This window comes from Rhea pennata, chromosome 10 (genome assembly GCF_028389875.1).
Source record: "Rhea pennata isolate bPtePen1 chromosome 10, bPtePen1.pri, whole genome shotgun sequence".
In the NCBI taxonomy this organism is placed as follows: Eukaryota; Metazoa; Chordata; class Aves; order Rheiformes; family Rheidae; genus Rhea; species Rhea pennata.
In genome coordinates this window covers 3,025,168-3,041,075 of record NC_084672.1, presented here as the reverse complement: position 1 = coordinate 3,041,075, position 15,908 = coordinate 3,025,168, and the positions used below count along the sequence as shown (strand labels likewise).

Here is a 15,908-nt window from a genome sequence, read left to right as displayed (position 1 = left end):
TAAACATGCCGTAAGCAGCAGCTCTCCTGTGCTGGTCTCTTCCTAAGTGCATTGAAGCCACAGCCACAGCAAGGTGGATGGCAGACATGTGGGCTTGGGGCTGACAGTGCTAACATCTGCTGTTGACCCTGGCCCTGAGCTGCATGATGGAGGCATCAACCACATGTGACAGAATCAAGGCAAAAAAAGAAACTATCTATATAGATGGAAAAGATATTTTATGACATGAACTGAATAGCATTCAATATCAACTTTAAGCTAAAGTGTATCCTTTCAGAAAAGCTGGTATATATCGTGGCAATTACAGATAGGCAGATGAACGGATGTTTTGTCCAAATTTACACAGAGTTCTTAAGAAACTCCCCCATTTAGGGGAGTTTTGTTTTGTTTCACAAAACAGTCCAAGATCTAGTAAAAATTCTGTGTCTTTGGCATAAAATACTCTATGAGGATTTTGCGTTTACATGTTCCTGATTGTAAAGGATAAAACCTAGTCCTTTGATAGTACAGTTAGACAGAAAATAAAATGAAAAACTAACCCTGTCTTAAATCCTATACTAAGGTGGTTTTAATAAAATAAATTCATAATTTAAGCTTCCAGGAGAATCAGCTACCAATGCTTTTATACAAAGAACTTTCCATAGACATACAAATAGTCTGGATAAAGAGATACACATTTAGAAGCTTAACAGATGAGAAGAGACGCTGCTATTGGCAAGTGGTTGATTCCGCTGCAAAATTCAGATCAAGTAAGTCAGTCTGAACGAGATATTGAGCTCCACTGATATGAAGTGAGGCTACAGAAATGGAAATGTAATTTGACACAGCCACATTGTCAATTAAGGATAAAATACTGGAAATATGTCAACTAGCAACAAAGACAGAGGCATTTAGTGCTCCTATATTAAGCTGGTTCCTTCGGACCCACTTACGAAAAGTTTGGAGTTATTCAGGTAAATAAAACTGCAGCAGAGCCCAGAGTAAAGGTAAATATAAGAAGAAAAGAAGGAGGCTTGGGACTTGCTCACAGTTCTTATCAAATTACAGGCACTGTGTGTAACTGAGTAAGTTCTCATTAGTAGAGGCCATCACAGAGACAAATTCTACTCTCGTATATCTAGAACAATCCTACTGAAGTCAGCAGCTGTGTTCAGGTTCTAAACTTGGGCTGACAAAGTAGAATCAGAGCTCTCACAGACAATTTCTATAGCTTGTACATTGATAAGAGAGATAGCAAGCAAAATGACATAGAAGTAGGTTATAAAAGGCTTTGGAAAATACCACTGATTTCAAAGAAAAAGATGCAGTTTCCACGACAGAGGGAGACCCACTGTGTCTTGTGACCTTGCTAAATACTCCAGCACAACAGTTCACCTACTCAAAAGCATACAACAAATACCCTGAAGGGTGAGAAGACCTTTCATTATGTCCCATGCAGCCAGGCACTGACACAAACACTGTCACAGTTTAGGAAAACAGACGCTCCTAAATGCTGTGGCTGCCGGTGCTCCAGTAGAAATGTCTAATTGGTCAACAGGAGCTCCAGGGGCAGAGTGCCAACAAGCCTAATAGGCAGCGAGCACCTCGTTCATTGATATCAAAATCAACAGGGGAGTAGCTTAGTCTGAAAGCCTGGGAATACACAGGTGGTGTCCCCATAATGATCTTCCCTGTTGAGATCTGAACGTAGGATATCTTCTTCTGTAAAACAGCAGGGCTGGAAAAATCCACTTGTGAGGCATTATTGAAATACTAATTTTAGCTCACATCCAGTTTCGTTGCACTGGTGGTGATGTTTGTTGTTTCCTAGTCTATGTGCACCAGGGCTGTCTCCTAAGTGGATTGAGTTTTCAGAAAGGCATCTGTAATTCAACAAAAATGCAGTACGATATGGGTTGAAAGCAATGCTTATGAAGGGCGCCATTCCAAAAGCTCTGAGTACCTGCGTTGTTTATCCCCAGAAAATGTCCTAAGGGGATTTTGAAATGGATCACATGGCCATGCCACCAAGCTTGACCTGAAGCAATGGTTTGTGAAGGTAATATGGTGTCTCATTCTGCCAGCAAATTTGCCAACCACTGCTGATAGAAATGGGATTTTTGATGTACACACTCATCCACAGGGAGCTGGACTGAGACCAAAGTCATTTCATGCAGGCCACTGCACAGCCAAGAGAAGATAATTTTCAATCTGTATGACCTGGTCTGGACTAGACCTAGTAGCCTAGGGATGCAAAACTTGACAGTCTGTTATTAGTCCCAATGGCTTAAAAAAATGGAAGTATAGCCATTTTACACACACAAATATATACTTCTGTATGCATAGAGAAATGGGTAGGTAAATTCAGAGATCATCAACGAATAGGGATGTATCAAGACGGAATTTTTTCTGATCTATGAATATGCAAAAATCTTGGTAGGTACAAATTATTCCTGACCAGTCTATTTATGTGAGAAATACACCAAAACATAGGGCATAAGATGTTTTATGTTACTAAATTCAGACCTTCTAGCATGCAGTCAAGCTAACAGAAAAAAATTCTCTACAACTAGATGACAGTTCTTTCACTTCAACCTTCATTTCAAAAAAAAAATTTGCAGTTCACTCATAATTAGGCTGTCTGGAGCAGAAGTGGATTTTGTTGCCTGCTTTAGATCTGCTACTCATTCCACGTCCACTTGTGAAATCATTTGTAAGCTTTAGCGGAATTATTAGATAAGGTTTCAGACTTATCTCCATCTTGAAAGCACCAAGCAAATGCAAGTCCTAAGGACAATGTATTTCTCTTAGACCAGAACCAGGCACGTGGGATCTAGGACATGGCCATAACTATTACGGTTATAATTATGACCTGACTGTTCATTGTGCCTGATTTGTTTCACAATTAATAGCATTTTTATCTTTATCCACTTTTCAAGTGCCACCTGAATATCATTTTTAACTTGGCCTATCATAGTTTTCTAGGACATAGTTACATCTCCTATCTTTTTTTATAGTAGATTTTAGGATAATTTCCCACATCCTGGTCTTCCACTCCGCTCACAGACAAAATAATCTCAAAACTGCTCATAACACTTCAAAAAGGACTTTTTTTTTTTTTTTTTTTTTTTTGCTATTTCTTCAGCTGAATCCCACTAGTTTTTGTATCCAAGCAGTGACTTTTCTTCTTATACTATTTCTCATGTCAGTATTTGTCTGTGCCTCTTTACTTCCAGGCTGGTTGAAGAGTATTCATGGTTATGGAGGAACATTCCTGAACATCTTATAATGAAGTTTACAAAGAACTTTTGAATAATTGAGGAGGAACAAAGGAGAAAACAATAAAATAGGAAAGAGGTAAAGGCTGGGAGCACAGGAATCAATTTCCTCCATGTCATTACCTTATACACAGTCTTTGATCACCCCAAATCCTTTTCTTTTTAAGGAAGGTGATGCACGGTACTTTTAACCTGCTGATGCAGGGAGAGGCTTATGTGAATTTGATGTCCGTAAGCCTATCTGAATTTGGCCATCACTGCAGTCATCAGTAAAATATTAACCCGTTGACTAACTGGAACCAAAATGAGAAGTGGGGCAGGAGCCTTCAAAAAAATTGTACACCTCACATTTCCTGAATATTTAGTTGGGTGGACGAGAGAAGCCCATGTTAGCGCATTCCTCAATAAAATAAAAGTGGAATTCAGGGGAATATTTGTTCCTGGTAGCAGCGAGCTGGCTGGTGACTGCCCTCATCCAGGCACATCAGCTCATACAGAGGGCCAGCCTGGCATCGCCCTGGTGTCCTTTGCTAGCTGAAGTGTCATAAGGACCATGACAGACAGACAGGGTTACTGCAGTGGGCTAGGGAAGGCTGGGGGCTAAGGATATAAACTCACGGGAAACAAAGCTTCTTTAGTTCCCTTGCTTATAAAATACCTTATTTTATTTTTGTTATTAACTAGTGATTCACTCACTCCTGGCTACCGCCTATGTTCAAACCCACCCACGCAGTATGGATGCCTTTTTCTATATCCATTGCCACTACCACTAGCCATTCATAATGATTTTGAGACAGTGAATTATGAATACAAATAGGAAACCAATAAGAAGCCACTGTGTCTTCTTTGTGCATCTAAGTAATTCATGAAGAGGGACTGGGCAAACTGTTTTTGTTGCCTGTAATACTCCAGTTAATTGGACAACTGCTGTGCCAGAAAACCTTTTCCCCTCCTACAGCAAGTAAAATTTATACTGGTGATTGGTATCAAGAACATCTTGATAAAATGGTTGAATTCATTTTATACCTATAAATGAAAAGAGCTTTTAACAAAGGGGGGTAACCGATATGCTCGGTAAATCAAGGATAAAAGGACACAGGCTCTACTGAAGATTTTTTCCTCTCGTTTTTTCTTTTTAAACCTTTTGATGAGGTGCCCTGTTGCTCTGAGATGAGCTTCCACTGAAGTACTTTGGAATTATCTCAAAGAGAAATGGATCATTTAAATGTGTTAAAGTCCCCCAAACAGATCTACTGTCTTCAATGCTAGGATCATTCCTTTGTATTAAGAATTCTGTGAAATTTATAAAATAAGTCTACTACTGAATCTGGGGTTTATAAGAAAAAGAAGTCTCATTCACTTTTCCTTCTTCCTTCCTGAAGTGGTGAAGGATGATATATTTAGAATAAAGATCAAAGCAAATATGCTAAAAAGAGGGAAACTTCTGATAATTTGTATTTATCAATCTTGAGTGTCTAGAAAACACCTACAGGCACCAATTCTTTAAACTCCTCCAGAGCTACCTGGGATTTCTGTCCTTCAGGGAAAACTCAATTGAAGATAAGATAAGCTGCTCCTTTCTATTTACTTTTTTTTTTCCTTTTAGACAACAGAGAGAATTTTAAAGGTGTACGACAGGATAGCAGGCTTCAAATTTTTTTTAATATAGAAGGAAAGACTGTTTTTCCTCTCCTGATGTTTTCTTTGGGGAACAAGGGATACTTCATGTGCCAGAAGGAAGCCAGTCATGGCTGGAATACTCAACAGAATGTGCCTGTTAGTTCGTTATGATCTCCACAGGTAAAACAGAATTAAGGTCCTCTTCAGTTCTACAGAAGGGTAAGTTGGTCATTTTATTCACCTGGACAGGCATGGGACAGAATAGGATGGGCCTGAGACTGTGTGTGTGGGTATTTGTACTGACCATGAGATTGTCTGTTATAAACTTAGTTGTAGATTTGCTGTGCATTTGCACAATTTATGTCATTGTAATGTATATTTATTATTATAAAGTGCTCGAGCTATTGTTTATGGTGTGTCACAGGGGCTGCCTTTACTCTAACATGTACGCATGCACAGCTAAACCTAGGGAGCAATTTGTTGCCCCAAAGCTTTATATTCAGAAACTCTGACATACTAGACAAAATTCTGGATTTATAGACCCACATTAAGCCTGATATTTCAGTCCTTAAGTGCACAGATTCATATTGACCTCAGTGGGAGATATAAACATAACAACGTACGTAAGGATATATTTGAGAAGTATCATTTTATCGCATTTTTAAAGTGTAGTTTTGATGCAATGGCAACAAAAGATGCAAATGACTATAGATGCACAGTATGAGGATATATCCTAGGAAGTTTCAGGAAATCCAAGCAGCATTCCAAAAGCTGAAAAAACTTCTATTAAGAGATCATCACTCTTATAGTCTCCATCCTTTCCAGTACTGCATAATGCAAGGATGGGCTTGTATGGGGTCTACCACTGTAGTCAAGGAATAGAAAAATGTCAAATGAATTCTTTCATTCTGGTGATGAAGTACTTGCTTTTCTTGCCAGCATGCAGGGTTCAATAAAAGCAGACAGGTCTTCAAAAGATTGCTGCATAAATAGATGAACTCTTTAAAGTAATATAAGTTCTGTCATCTAGATGTGAAATATAGACCTGAGTGCCCGCTCAAGTAAAAGCTGACCACACATTCCACAGATAAGTGTTAAAGTTTTCTCAGGGTGTCTTGGACTAAGAAATGTTTTAACTTCATATCTCCTTTGCCACACCAGACAGAATGAAAGCATTTGAAGTTAAATATATTTTTCAAAGGAAGAAAACAAAGCATATATAAATAAATAAAGGTATATCACAGAATGAGATCTCAAGATAACTACTGTTTTCAAGAAAGTTGCAATTAGCTGTGCAATGGAAAAGGCGAATCCAGTTGCATTTCAATAGCATATATAATGATCTCAGTAGCTAGAAAGCTGATAGGTATGTACAGGGGGTTGGTTTCAAGATTTTCTTGTGAGACAGAAGGTCAGGATTCCTGTGGTCCCCTGTCATATTTAATTCATATCCTCTGGCCTTCTTTACCACATTTATTGAATTACAGAAATAAAATTCAATGAACCAAAACCAAAAGAAGAGAGGACAGGGCAAATCCTGATTTCTTTTACATCCCTACTACATCGCTGTCTTCAGTGAGCTTGTAAGCAAGCAACTGAAAGCAGAATTTGTAAGGAGGGGAAGACACAAGTTAGTACAACCCCTCTTGCCACCCCCATAATTGCATCCAAGGAATTTATTGTAAGGAGTGACTATTTGCGTGTGGGAGTAAGGATGTATTTTTTACCAGTTAAGCATCTCCTTGCATGTTTTTTTAAGCCTAATCTTCGGGTACTCCCCATGCATGTTTATCAGATTCCTCCTTGTCACAAAAGAGATAGCAGCAGAACAGTTTTCAGAACTGTTTTTCAGAAAAGTATCACTGGCAATTCAACACATAAGGACTGAGAGGCAATCCTCAAATATGTTAAAACTACCAGCTTCAGAGAAGTGCCCGATAGGCATGCTTGTCATGATTCCCCACAATCATTTTAATTAAATGAACACAAGCCCTTATCCTCCTTTCACAGGTGAGATGCAGTAAGGCCAGGGTTTCCATCAGGCCAGCAATATGGACTCTACATTTTAGAAGAAGCTCTGGAGATGCTCTGTGATGTTGCAGGGAAAGATTTTGCTCCATCCCCTCTACTGTTATCCCATTTTTATTGCCTTGTTCACTGCCTCCAAGAATGGGGCTGTTTGGAGAATGACTGTGGATCACTCAGATTTCTCAGCAATCCCTCTGGGCAAATCTATACACAGTATTTGCATCAAATTCTTTTAGTTTAGATACCTATACAATTAAAATGCTGCAATACCCTAATGCGAGCCCAGTCATACTGAGACCTCACATAGATAACCTGTACTGGTACTCAGTAGTACCTTTACATCATCTAGATATATTTTTAGAGATAGGTATGTACAAATGTGGTTGTTGAGTCTGACCCAAAATATTCATCAAGGAAAAGAAGACATAAACTGCATTGAAATCATATCCAAAACTGCTAGCTCACCAATATTTAGCTTTGGCATTTGAATTTTTGGAAATGTCACAGCTAATAAATTATGTATTATTTTCTGAGCTACAATGTACATTTTTATTTTAAAACTTGAATCTGCTTAACTTCCAACAAAATCAAGTGCTATAGTCATGTATATGTCAACCTATGGGATGGTTGCCTTTCCACTTAAATACATTTAATAAAGGTGACCAGATGCTTTGTGTTTTTAATGGCTTGTTCTGCATCCCAACAAAATGTTCCTGTTTTGGCTGCAATCGCAGATGATTCATTCTGAAACCCAGCCCAGCTGCCCTGATATAGCCGAGGCAGGGCAGAGCTGAAAAACAAGCCATCTGTGCAGGAGAAGTGGGCTGGAGGAGTGCTTTGTCAGGAAAAGACTCTGTCATTTCTTGGTCACTGTGTTTTCTAGCCAGCCAGTAACCCCGAAGTCCTATGGGTCCAATCTCTCTGCCTTCTCAGTTAGACTTTTCAGTTATATTCTACAATTCATCATCTCCTCTTCCCTCCTTACTTGGAAACCCTTTACCCTGCTCTGCTACAGAAGCTCCTATGTAGATCAAACACTTCAGTAAAATGTAAGATGCTGATCCCACTTTAAATCTTTGCAATGGGAAGGCAGAACTGCTGACCCTGTGGCTGCATCAGCCAGGCTTCATGCTAGAAAAAGCAAGAGGGATTCATTTTCACCGATTCTGAATAATTAGCTCTGCCCAGCTCTATATTAGCTGTCTCTATTGTCAGTGCTGCCAAAAGAGACATCCTGCATTCACGAGCAGTCACGCCGCTCGCTTGCAGGCTAGCCGAATTCAAGGGCAAAATGCTACCCTCAGGCAGAACTCCCCATTGCCTCAGCAAGAGGCCAGCATGCATATTTGAAGGCAAAATCTGGTCTTGAGTGTGTCATTGAGACGAGGCACTCCAAGCATTCCCAGCCCCCACAGTCCCTCTTGCACGACCCACCAGCTGCGTGGGGAGCAGCGCGGACACGACCTGCCTGCACGGATGGTGAGCGCGTGCTGCAGCAGCTCGCAGCACCCTGCGTTTCTGCGCTAGCATGTGGTGGCTCCTGTTAAGTTTTCCTTTGCAGCCCATGTTCTCTAGTGTTTGAAAGAACTCTTGCAACTCGATTCATCTGGCATGCATACGGCTGACAAACACACTTTAGAGGCAATAAATTAGCAATTTCAAGGCTTTACTTCCCCTCATGGACTAATTGCCAGAGATTATAGTATATTATGAGAGTGCAATGATACTAATGCCTAAATATGCTTCAGTGATTATAGAGCTATCCTCAATAACCAAGCTGTTTAAATGTCAATGCAAGAAGGCTCTTTATTATGAGATTAAATATTATTCTGAAGCAATGCAAGAGGAACTTCCCAGGCTTCATGCCTGCAACAATATATTGTATAAGCTATGGAGCAATACGTATTATGTAAGCTATGTTTTTCTTTTACTACGTACAGTGAAAGATCACAAAATATTTTTGTGCTGCAAACTTGAGCAGCTTTCCTGGTAAGAAAGAGGATCTTAGTATCTTTTTATTTTGTATTTCCTATTAGCATGCTACTGGTTTCTTTCTTTCCTTTACTTTATATTAACACTTGTGTAGTACCACAGAACAGACACGATAAATTCTTTTTTCCTATTACTGTAAATAAGTGGGGGATCAAACTTCAAAGTTCTTTTTTTTTTTTTCATCTTAAAGTATTACTGTCTTTCATAGGTGCTTTTGACAGTTCTACCCCTCATGTCTAAATAAATGTGTCATCATTGAGAGAACCCCTAGAAATTAGATGGAGGCTCCAATTTTCAGGTTCAGCTGTTGACACGAAGCAGAGGACAGAGGTGACTTTAAGCCATAACTCCCCTTCCACGGTTCTGGGGATGATGGCTCGTGATCATAAACTCAGGTGGGGATTTAAAAGGGAGGGAGGCTAAGAAGGCTTTAATATCCTACCCATCTCAACTCATCTGGGACTCCTACTCTATGTGATCTTGTCACTTTGTTGTGCAGCTTTCCCCTGGATAACTGCAAAATGCTGCCACTGTTTTCTTCAAGAAAACCCTAAACACTGCAGTGGGTCCTGATGTGGGATGCGGCTACTCTGCAACCTAGATCGAGCATGCCATGCCCCTTCTGCTGCTTCAAAAGCTGGCATGTGAAGGGAAGTATGTCCGCTGCACTTCAAAAGGCAAAGCAAAGGAGCTACAACGTGGCCAAAGCCCATACTCCCTAACATCTAAGGATATTTATTCATCTTGGTTTGAAGTTGTGACTTAGAATAATAAAGAGTAAAACTTATCCAGGAGGCTGCATGTTTTAGTCAGCTGCTAAATGTCAGTGGAAGCTCTAAAACTGTTAGGAATGTCTTTGAATCTGAAGCTTGATTTCTAGTAAACTTAGTCATAAATATCACTAATAGTTACTACAACAGTATGGAAAACAAGTAGACAGGCCTGGGGGATAGCTCATGTGAAATTAAGAACATGAATTATGGAAAGACAACTGTGAATTAAGTTGTGGTGGAATTTTCTCCTGAAAGTACTTTGTTTTCTTAGGAAACATAAACTCTTAAACATAACATGGGGATCTCTTCCATGGAATGTCCTGAAGTAATGTGAAAGAGGTGCTTCATATTTAGATCTGCATATTAAATTCTGGCCCTTCCCCAACCAGGGAACTCAGTAATGAGGACATTACATCCAGGTGTAGCAGGACTAGACACCTTGATCCATGTCCTAACATCTTCTGCTAGAACTACACAATCTGTAAGTCGGAGTTTTGTTCTAGCCACTCAGGATCTACCTCCCTTCTCTTGTTTGACCTGGGCTGATTTCTTCAGCTGTTTTATGTCTCATCTACAAAACCTAATGCTTGTTTACATCAGAATGTCTGAAGCTCTTTCTGATCCTCAGGTGAAAGACATCTGCCATACATGCTCAGAAAAGACATCAATTGCCCTATTATTTGCAACATTTTCAAAAATCTTCAGCTATTAAAATCACAGTGTGACTGACAAGGAACGTGCTGAAAGGCCAAGAGAATTCTTTTTCTGCTCTTCCAGGCAGACAATAATCTGACATCTTTTGTGTTATGACTTGACTTAGCATATAAGCTGGGAAACCATGTCTTTATCCTTCCAAGAGCAATAAAGTTGCAACACTGATGTTAAGCAAACAATCAGAAGTAGCAAACTGACATGTTCAGAGGAGAATTATGTGGAATCACATGGGGAAAAATTACCTAGATTTGGCCATGCTTACACAAATATTATTCGAAATAAGATTAAAATCCTCTTTAATTTTTTGCTGGCACTTTATGAAATACTGCATTCTTTCCAGCTTTCACTTACCATGTATCCTGGTGCGCAGGTACACTTCCCTGTAATGCTGTCACAGTCTGCACCATTCTGGCAAAGGCAGCTCAGCTGGCAGCCTTCACCGTAGTATCCAGGGGGACACGTTTCATTGCAATAGAGTCCAGCCCAGCCAGCTTTGCAGCTACATTCTCCAGACAATGGATGGCAACTAATGAAGAAAGACAGACATTAATGAGATCTGGGCATGAAAGAAAAATCCTCCCAGTAAACAGCAGAAATTTCTCAGCAGAACATTTCAAATGAAACATCAGCAAGAGTCACATTAAGAACTGAACAAAGCTGAAAACTGTTAAGGATGGTGAACAAGAGCAGCCATATAAGTTAGGAAATGTATAGGGAATATGGTACTAAATATCACTCTAGCAAGCAATATGCAGGCAGCCAGGAACTGTCATAGCACTGGTAATTTTACACACATGAAGTTTATGCTTTTTTCATACTCAAATCAATATGACTTGGATTCCTGATGTTAACTACCGGATTGAGCCACATATTTGCTACACTATTTGGGTATAATACCATCAGTTACAGATGATCAAGGTTAGGAGAGATTCAACTATGTCACAACTAGGACTTGTGAATAAAAACCTGAGTCTCACAGCATGAGTGACACCTTGGGAGAACTTTTAAGGAGGAGGAGGTAGAAAGGAAAGTGTTCGGGAAGTAAAAATTCCCCTGGAGAAAGGAGTTTTGTGGGGCATATTTAGTAATAGTCAACAGAACTGATCACTATGGGATTTATTCAGGGCAGGAGTCAACAGGAGCCCTGGGACTAAATCTCAGCTGTGCAGGGAAATGAGTCAAGTCTCTTTATGCTGAATAATGAGCATTGCTACCCAACATTAACACTCTGACTTGCATTTCTCTTCAGCCAATTCTGTGCTGTTGTGGCAGCACACAGAAAAGTAGGGAAGACGATCAAGCCCCAAAGGCCACACAATGTCTGAGCCTTGTGAAGAAGCATCTGGTAGGTGAAAGACTTAGTCCTTTGTTCCTCCTGTCAGAGAGTTTGTCTTTATTCCCCATTTGCTCTTCTATAAACAGAAAGGGTATCTCCTGGTTTCCTGAGGGCACTAAGTTCTCCAAGGAGGAGAGCCACTCTGCATTTGCAGTTGGGGGTTAGGAGAGGGGAAGCCTGGAGATGGGAACATCCTGGTTCAAAGAGATGGCGGTTTCTGGGGGACAGGAAGGGAGTGCAAAGGGGCAAGTCATGTTTGAGGAGATGAGGTCAATGAAGGTTGGGAGAAAGAGCAGGAGCTGGAGAGGGAATGTGATCTTTGGAAAGGACTGCATGTTGTCTGAGGCCAGTTCTGAGTGTAACGCTTCACCTGAGTGTTGAGTACAGCCTCTGGGCCTCTGTAGCACAAAATTGTGCCTTAATAGCACCATCTAACCCTCAGCGAGAGAGATGAGAAATAATATTGCTACAAATCAACATTTTCTCTATTCTCAGAATAGAGCTCTGCAAGGTGGCACCTCTCTCTGCACCTGACTCCTGCTTCTTTGCATCAGAGAGTCTACTTATTAATCCTTTATGATTATTTATTACTATAGCCTAATATTGTGGACTTGACTGAGTTTTTTTACACCTGTAAAATTAATATCCTACATATTAATTTTCAAGATAACTTTGTAAAACACAATTTCCAAGTATGTTTCAGGCAATTACTGGTGGGAGATGTTAGTCACAAACTGTTGTGACTAAGAATTAACAATTTTTGTGACTGTCATATGTGTCATCATAAATAGTGTTTTACTGACTAATTAAAACAATTCATCAGCTTAACAAACCGCCATCCATGAAATTCTTCTGACAAAGCAGTCCCTGAAATTATGGTTGTTCACACAGTACCTCTTAACATTTAGATGAAAATAATAAAAGCTCATTTTTCCCTCTCTCCATTTATTAATCATTACCTAATAGGAGCAGAAAGCTAAACATTAAAGAAATATTTTAGAGTGGATTCTTTGCTTCTCTGTTTTCACTTTTACTGCACATATCATAAGGTTCCATGAGAACTGCATCTGTCGGCTAAATTAAATCTTTCAAACATAATATATGATCACAGCAGTTTGAATCAGTCTATGACAATTCAATTGAAAATACTATACTCAGTAAGAATTTCTACTTCAATGTTGGCTCTTTCATCAAAACGGAGAGCTGTTTTGCATGAGATGTTGACTATTTATTAAAGACTAAAAATCATCCTAGCATGTACCAAAAAACCCAGCAAGAACCAAATTGGTTTGGCAGAAGAGTCTGTGGGAGAAGGGGTATGGACTCCTCAGCAAGGCCCTCTAAAAGGCAGCAGCAGCATCCTGCCTAAGCCTTTTCCCACTCTTTCACCAGGCTGCACACTATAAAAAGCCTTGTGCAGAGGTCTGGGTCACTGCAACCACATCATTTCCCTGTTGAAGCAAGAATGATTTTATTATTGGCCCCATAATATCAGAGTTTTGCTTTTTTCCTAAGCCAAGTACTGATAGTCCTTCAGTGCTTTGAAATGTGTATCTTCTGCTCTCTGGCAGAGGGCTGGAATTGTAGCATTAAAAAAATCCTCCATATGAAATTCCAGGGTTTTGGTATCCATGACGATGGTTCTGGAGAGGCAGCAATAGTTGGTAAATAGACTACACAGCAGAGGAGGGCAACCTTTCTTTCCCTTGGTGGCAGCAGAATAAATCTTTCCAAAGCTTTTGGCAGGCCAAAACAGTAGCACATGCTATATAGTGTTATGGTAGAGCAACATGGGGGAAGAAAAAGCAAACTACATCATTGGTCTGCATGAAATGAAGTTGCAGGCTCTGTCCAGTCCAGGAATACAGGAGTCTTGTCTCTGATACAAAGAACATAACATCCTGAATTGCAAACACTTGTTTGAACATCAAGGTGCCCTGATGCACAATGTTAACTTAAAGATGCCTGAAATCTAGGGGCTTAACCAAAATTCAGAAAACAGCTGTTCTCTTCCTGATTCTGCCAGTGAATCTTGGCCATATAACTTATTCTTTCTGTATCTCATCTTTTCCATCTGTAAAATGATGCCTTCCTTTCTTTGGAAACCCTTTAAGATCTGCAGCTGATAGCACTAAATAGTACTAAGTTTATGTTAGTAGTTATATTTTATATTCTAGTATTTGAGGACTATTCCGGTAGTTAAAGTCAAAACTAAACATTGAGCATATCGCAGCTCATAATGTGGAAGTAGTGTGCACATACATGCACATGTGAGTTAGAAGTATGTTTCTGTCTTATTATATTTGCATTCTGTAAAATTTCATTCCATGTTTAAACTATGTACATACACTTAAAGCTAGGAAACTTATTTATATGCATCCACCCATCTACACATCCAACCATCTACCCTGTGAATTAAATTTGCTAGTTGTAGTGATTCTGAAAAATTTCAGGCACTGAATAGTAAAGGTGTTAAAGAACTGGAAATACAATTAGCAAGGTGAATTATTTGTATAATTCCTCCCTTCCTGTTCTAAATGTACTTTTCAAGGTCATGAGTCCATATAACCTTTTGCCAGCGTGGGATATAGCGTATGTAAGGCATTCTTCCACATCACCAATAACATGAAATTAAGAAACACAAACAATTCCTCTGGACCAGGATCACTTCATGAATTGGTACGAGAATGTGAAGCCTTTGAAAGGATCACAGAAGGCAAACTCACTAACATCTGCTTTCCAAGTGCTTGCTGTGAACAGGAAGGGAACTTTACACTCATGATAGAGTCTGGCAGCATTATACGTTGGTACTTTAAAGTGAATCTTAACAACGTTTATTTCTTCAAATTTCTTGCAGAACAGGAAAGAACAGTGCAGAAAACCTAGAATGAATACAACAGGCCAAGTGTCTCTCTGGCACTAGGCCCAAGTAGCCAGGAGCGATAAAGAGAAGGTAGAAATTGGAAGCTGTCCACATGAGAAGGAAATTCTTCTGTGACTCTTGCTAAAGTTCAGAAGCTTAAGTTTACTATACAAAATATACAGTAACAAAAGATTTTTTTTCAAGTTACTAGCTGAACTGAAAAACAAAAAGTCATTTTTGACCTTTGCACTTTTTTTTTTGGCATAGTTAACAGTAATTTTTGAGGAAACCTGTTTCCTTTGACTCTAGGTAATTTAACTTCCTCAAGGCAAATTGGGAAAGAAAAGTTTCAAACAACATAATTTGTTCCAAAATCTGAATTTGTTCTCCGTGTATCTTTCAGCCTAAACTACCTCTTTGCAGTGAATTTTTGACTTTTGTCACTAGCACTCATCATCTTAATTAACAATCACTCTAATCCTTATTTACAGTATTTTCTGTCTTTAGTTATCCACACTACATTCGGTTTCCCTTTACTAAACTGTCCTCTTGCTTTTATAGAAGTAGCCACAATTAAACTGCAGAGCCTCTGCTTCAGTCCAGTACATCTTCAATGCCAGCTTCATTCAAAAGCAACCTGTTTTAGGCCAAGACAAGTTTTCATGAGAGGTCCATGGGGTTTAGTCCTTCCAAACTTTTCAATGTTGAGGCAATAAGTAGAACTCCCCTTACAGAGATTTATCCATTTCATGAAACTTTGTCACAGAATCCCAGGTGCAGGCAGGAAAAAGCCAAGGTTTACAAGGTCACCATGTCTTCCTTGCCCACCACACGTTCCCGATCCAGGAAAGACACTTACTAAACGCTTATGGTTGCTCAGCTCTGCTCAAGTAAGCAGGGTAGGTAAGACTTTTCCTTCTTGCTTTTCAGAAAATTTAAGCCAGGGTTATGCCTTTCTCACTCTTAAAGATAGTCTCAGTGTGGGTTTTGTTGCATGGGGGAAGGACAATCCAAGTCACAAGTGTACTCTAAAGTACCTAATTCTGGAGTTGTTCAAAAGTCCTGTACAAAGTGCCTTTCAATGTGCTTTGATGCAGAAATTATTGGATGATGTTCTTCAGCTGTTGTTATGCAGAAGGTCAGACTAGATGATCATATTGGTCTCTTCAGACATTAACATAGATCTATGAAAATAGGAAAGCTGATGGTGTATTTCTTAATGTCTCTTCCCAGCCTGCTCCTCAAAATCTCCAGAAACTTCAGGTCCAGTGGGACGCCCAATAACCACACCTAGTGAGTCAAAAGCACTGACAGAAGTAAGCAAG

At 39.6% G+C, this 15,908-nt stretch overlaps 1 protein-coding gene across 2 annotated transcripts in view; it reads right to left on the bottom strand.

The window, feature by feature from the left end:
• Window positions 1–15,908, bottom strand: part of MEGF11 (multiple EGF like domains 11) — a 196,848-nt gene that overhangs the window by 62,679 nt on the left and 118,261 nt on the right. For both annotated transcript variants that reach the window (XM_062583487.1, XM_062583488.1), the window contains exon 7: window positions 10,736–10,910. In XM_062583487.1, coding sequence (XP_062439471.1) covers window positions 10,736–10,910 — 175 coding nt within the window. The remainder of the gene's footprint in view (window positions 1–10,735; window positions 10,911–15,908) is intronic.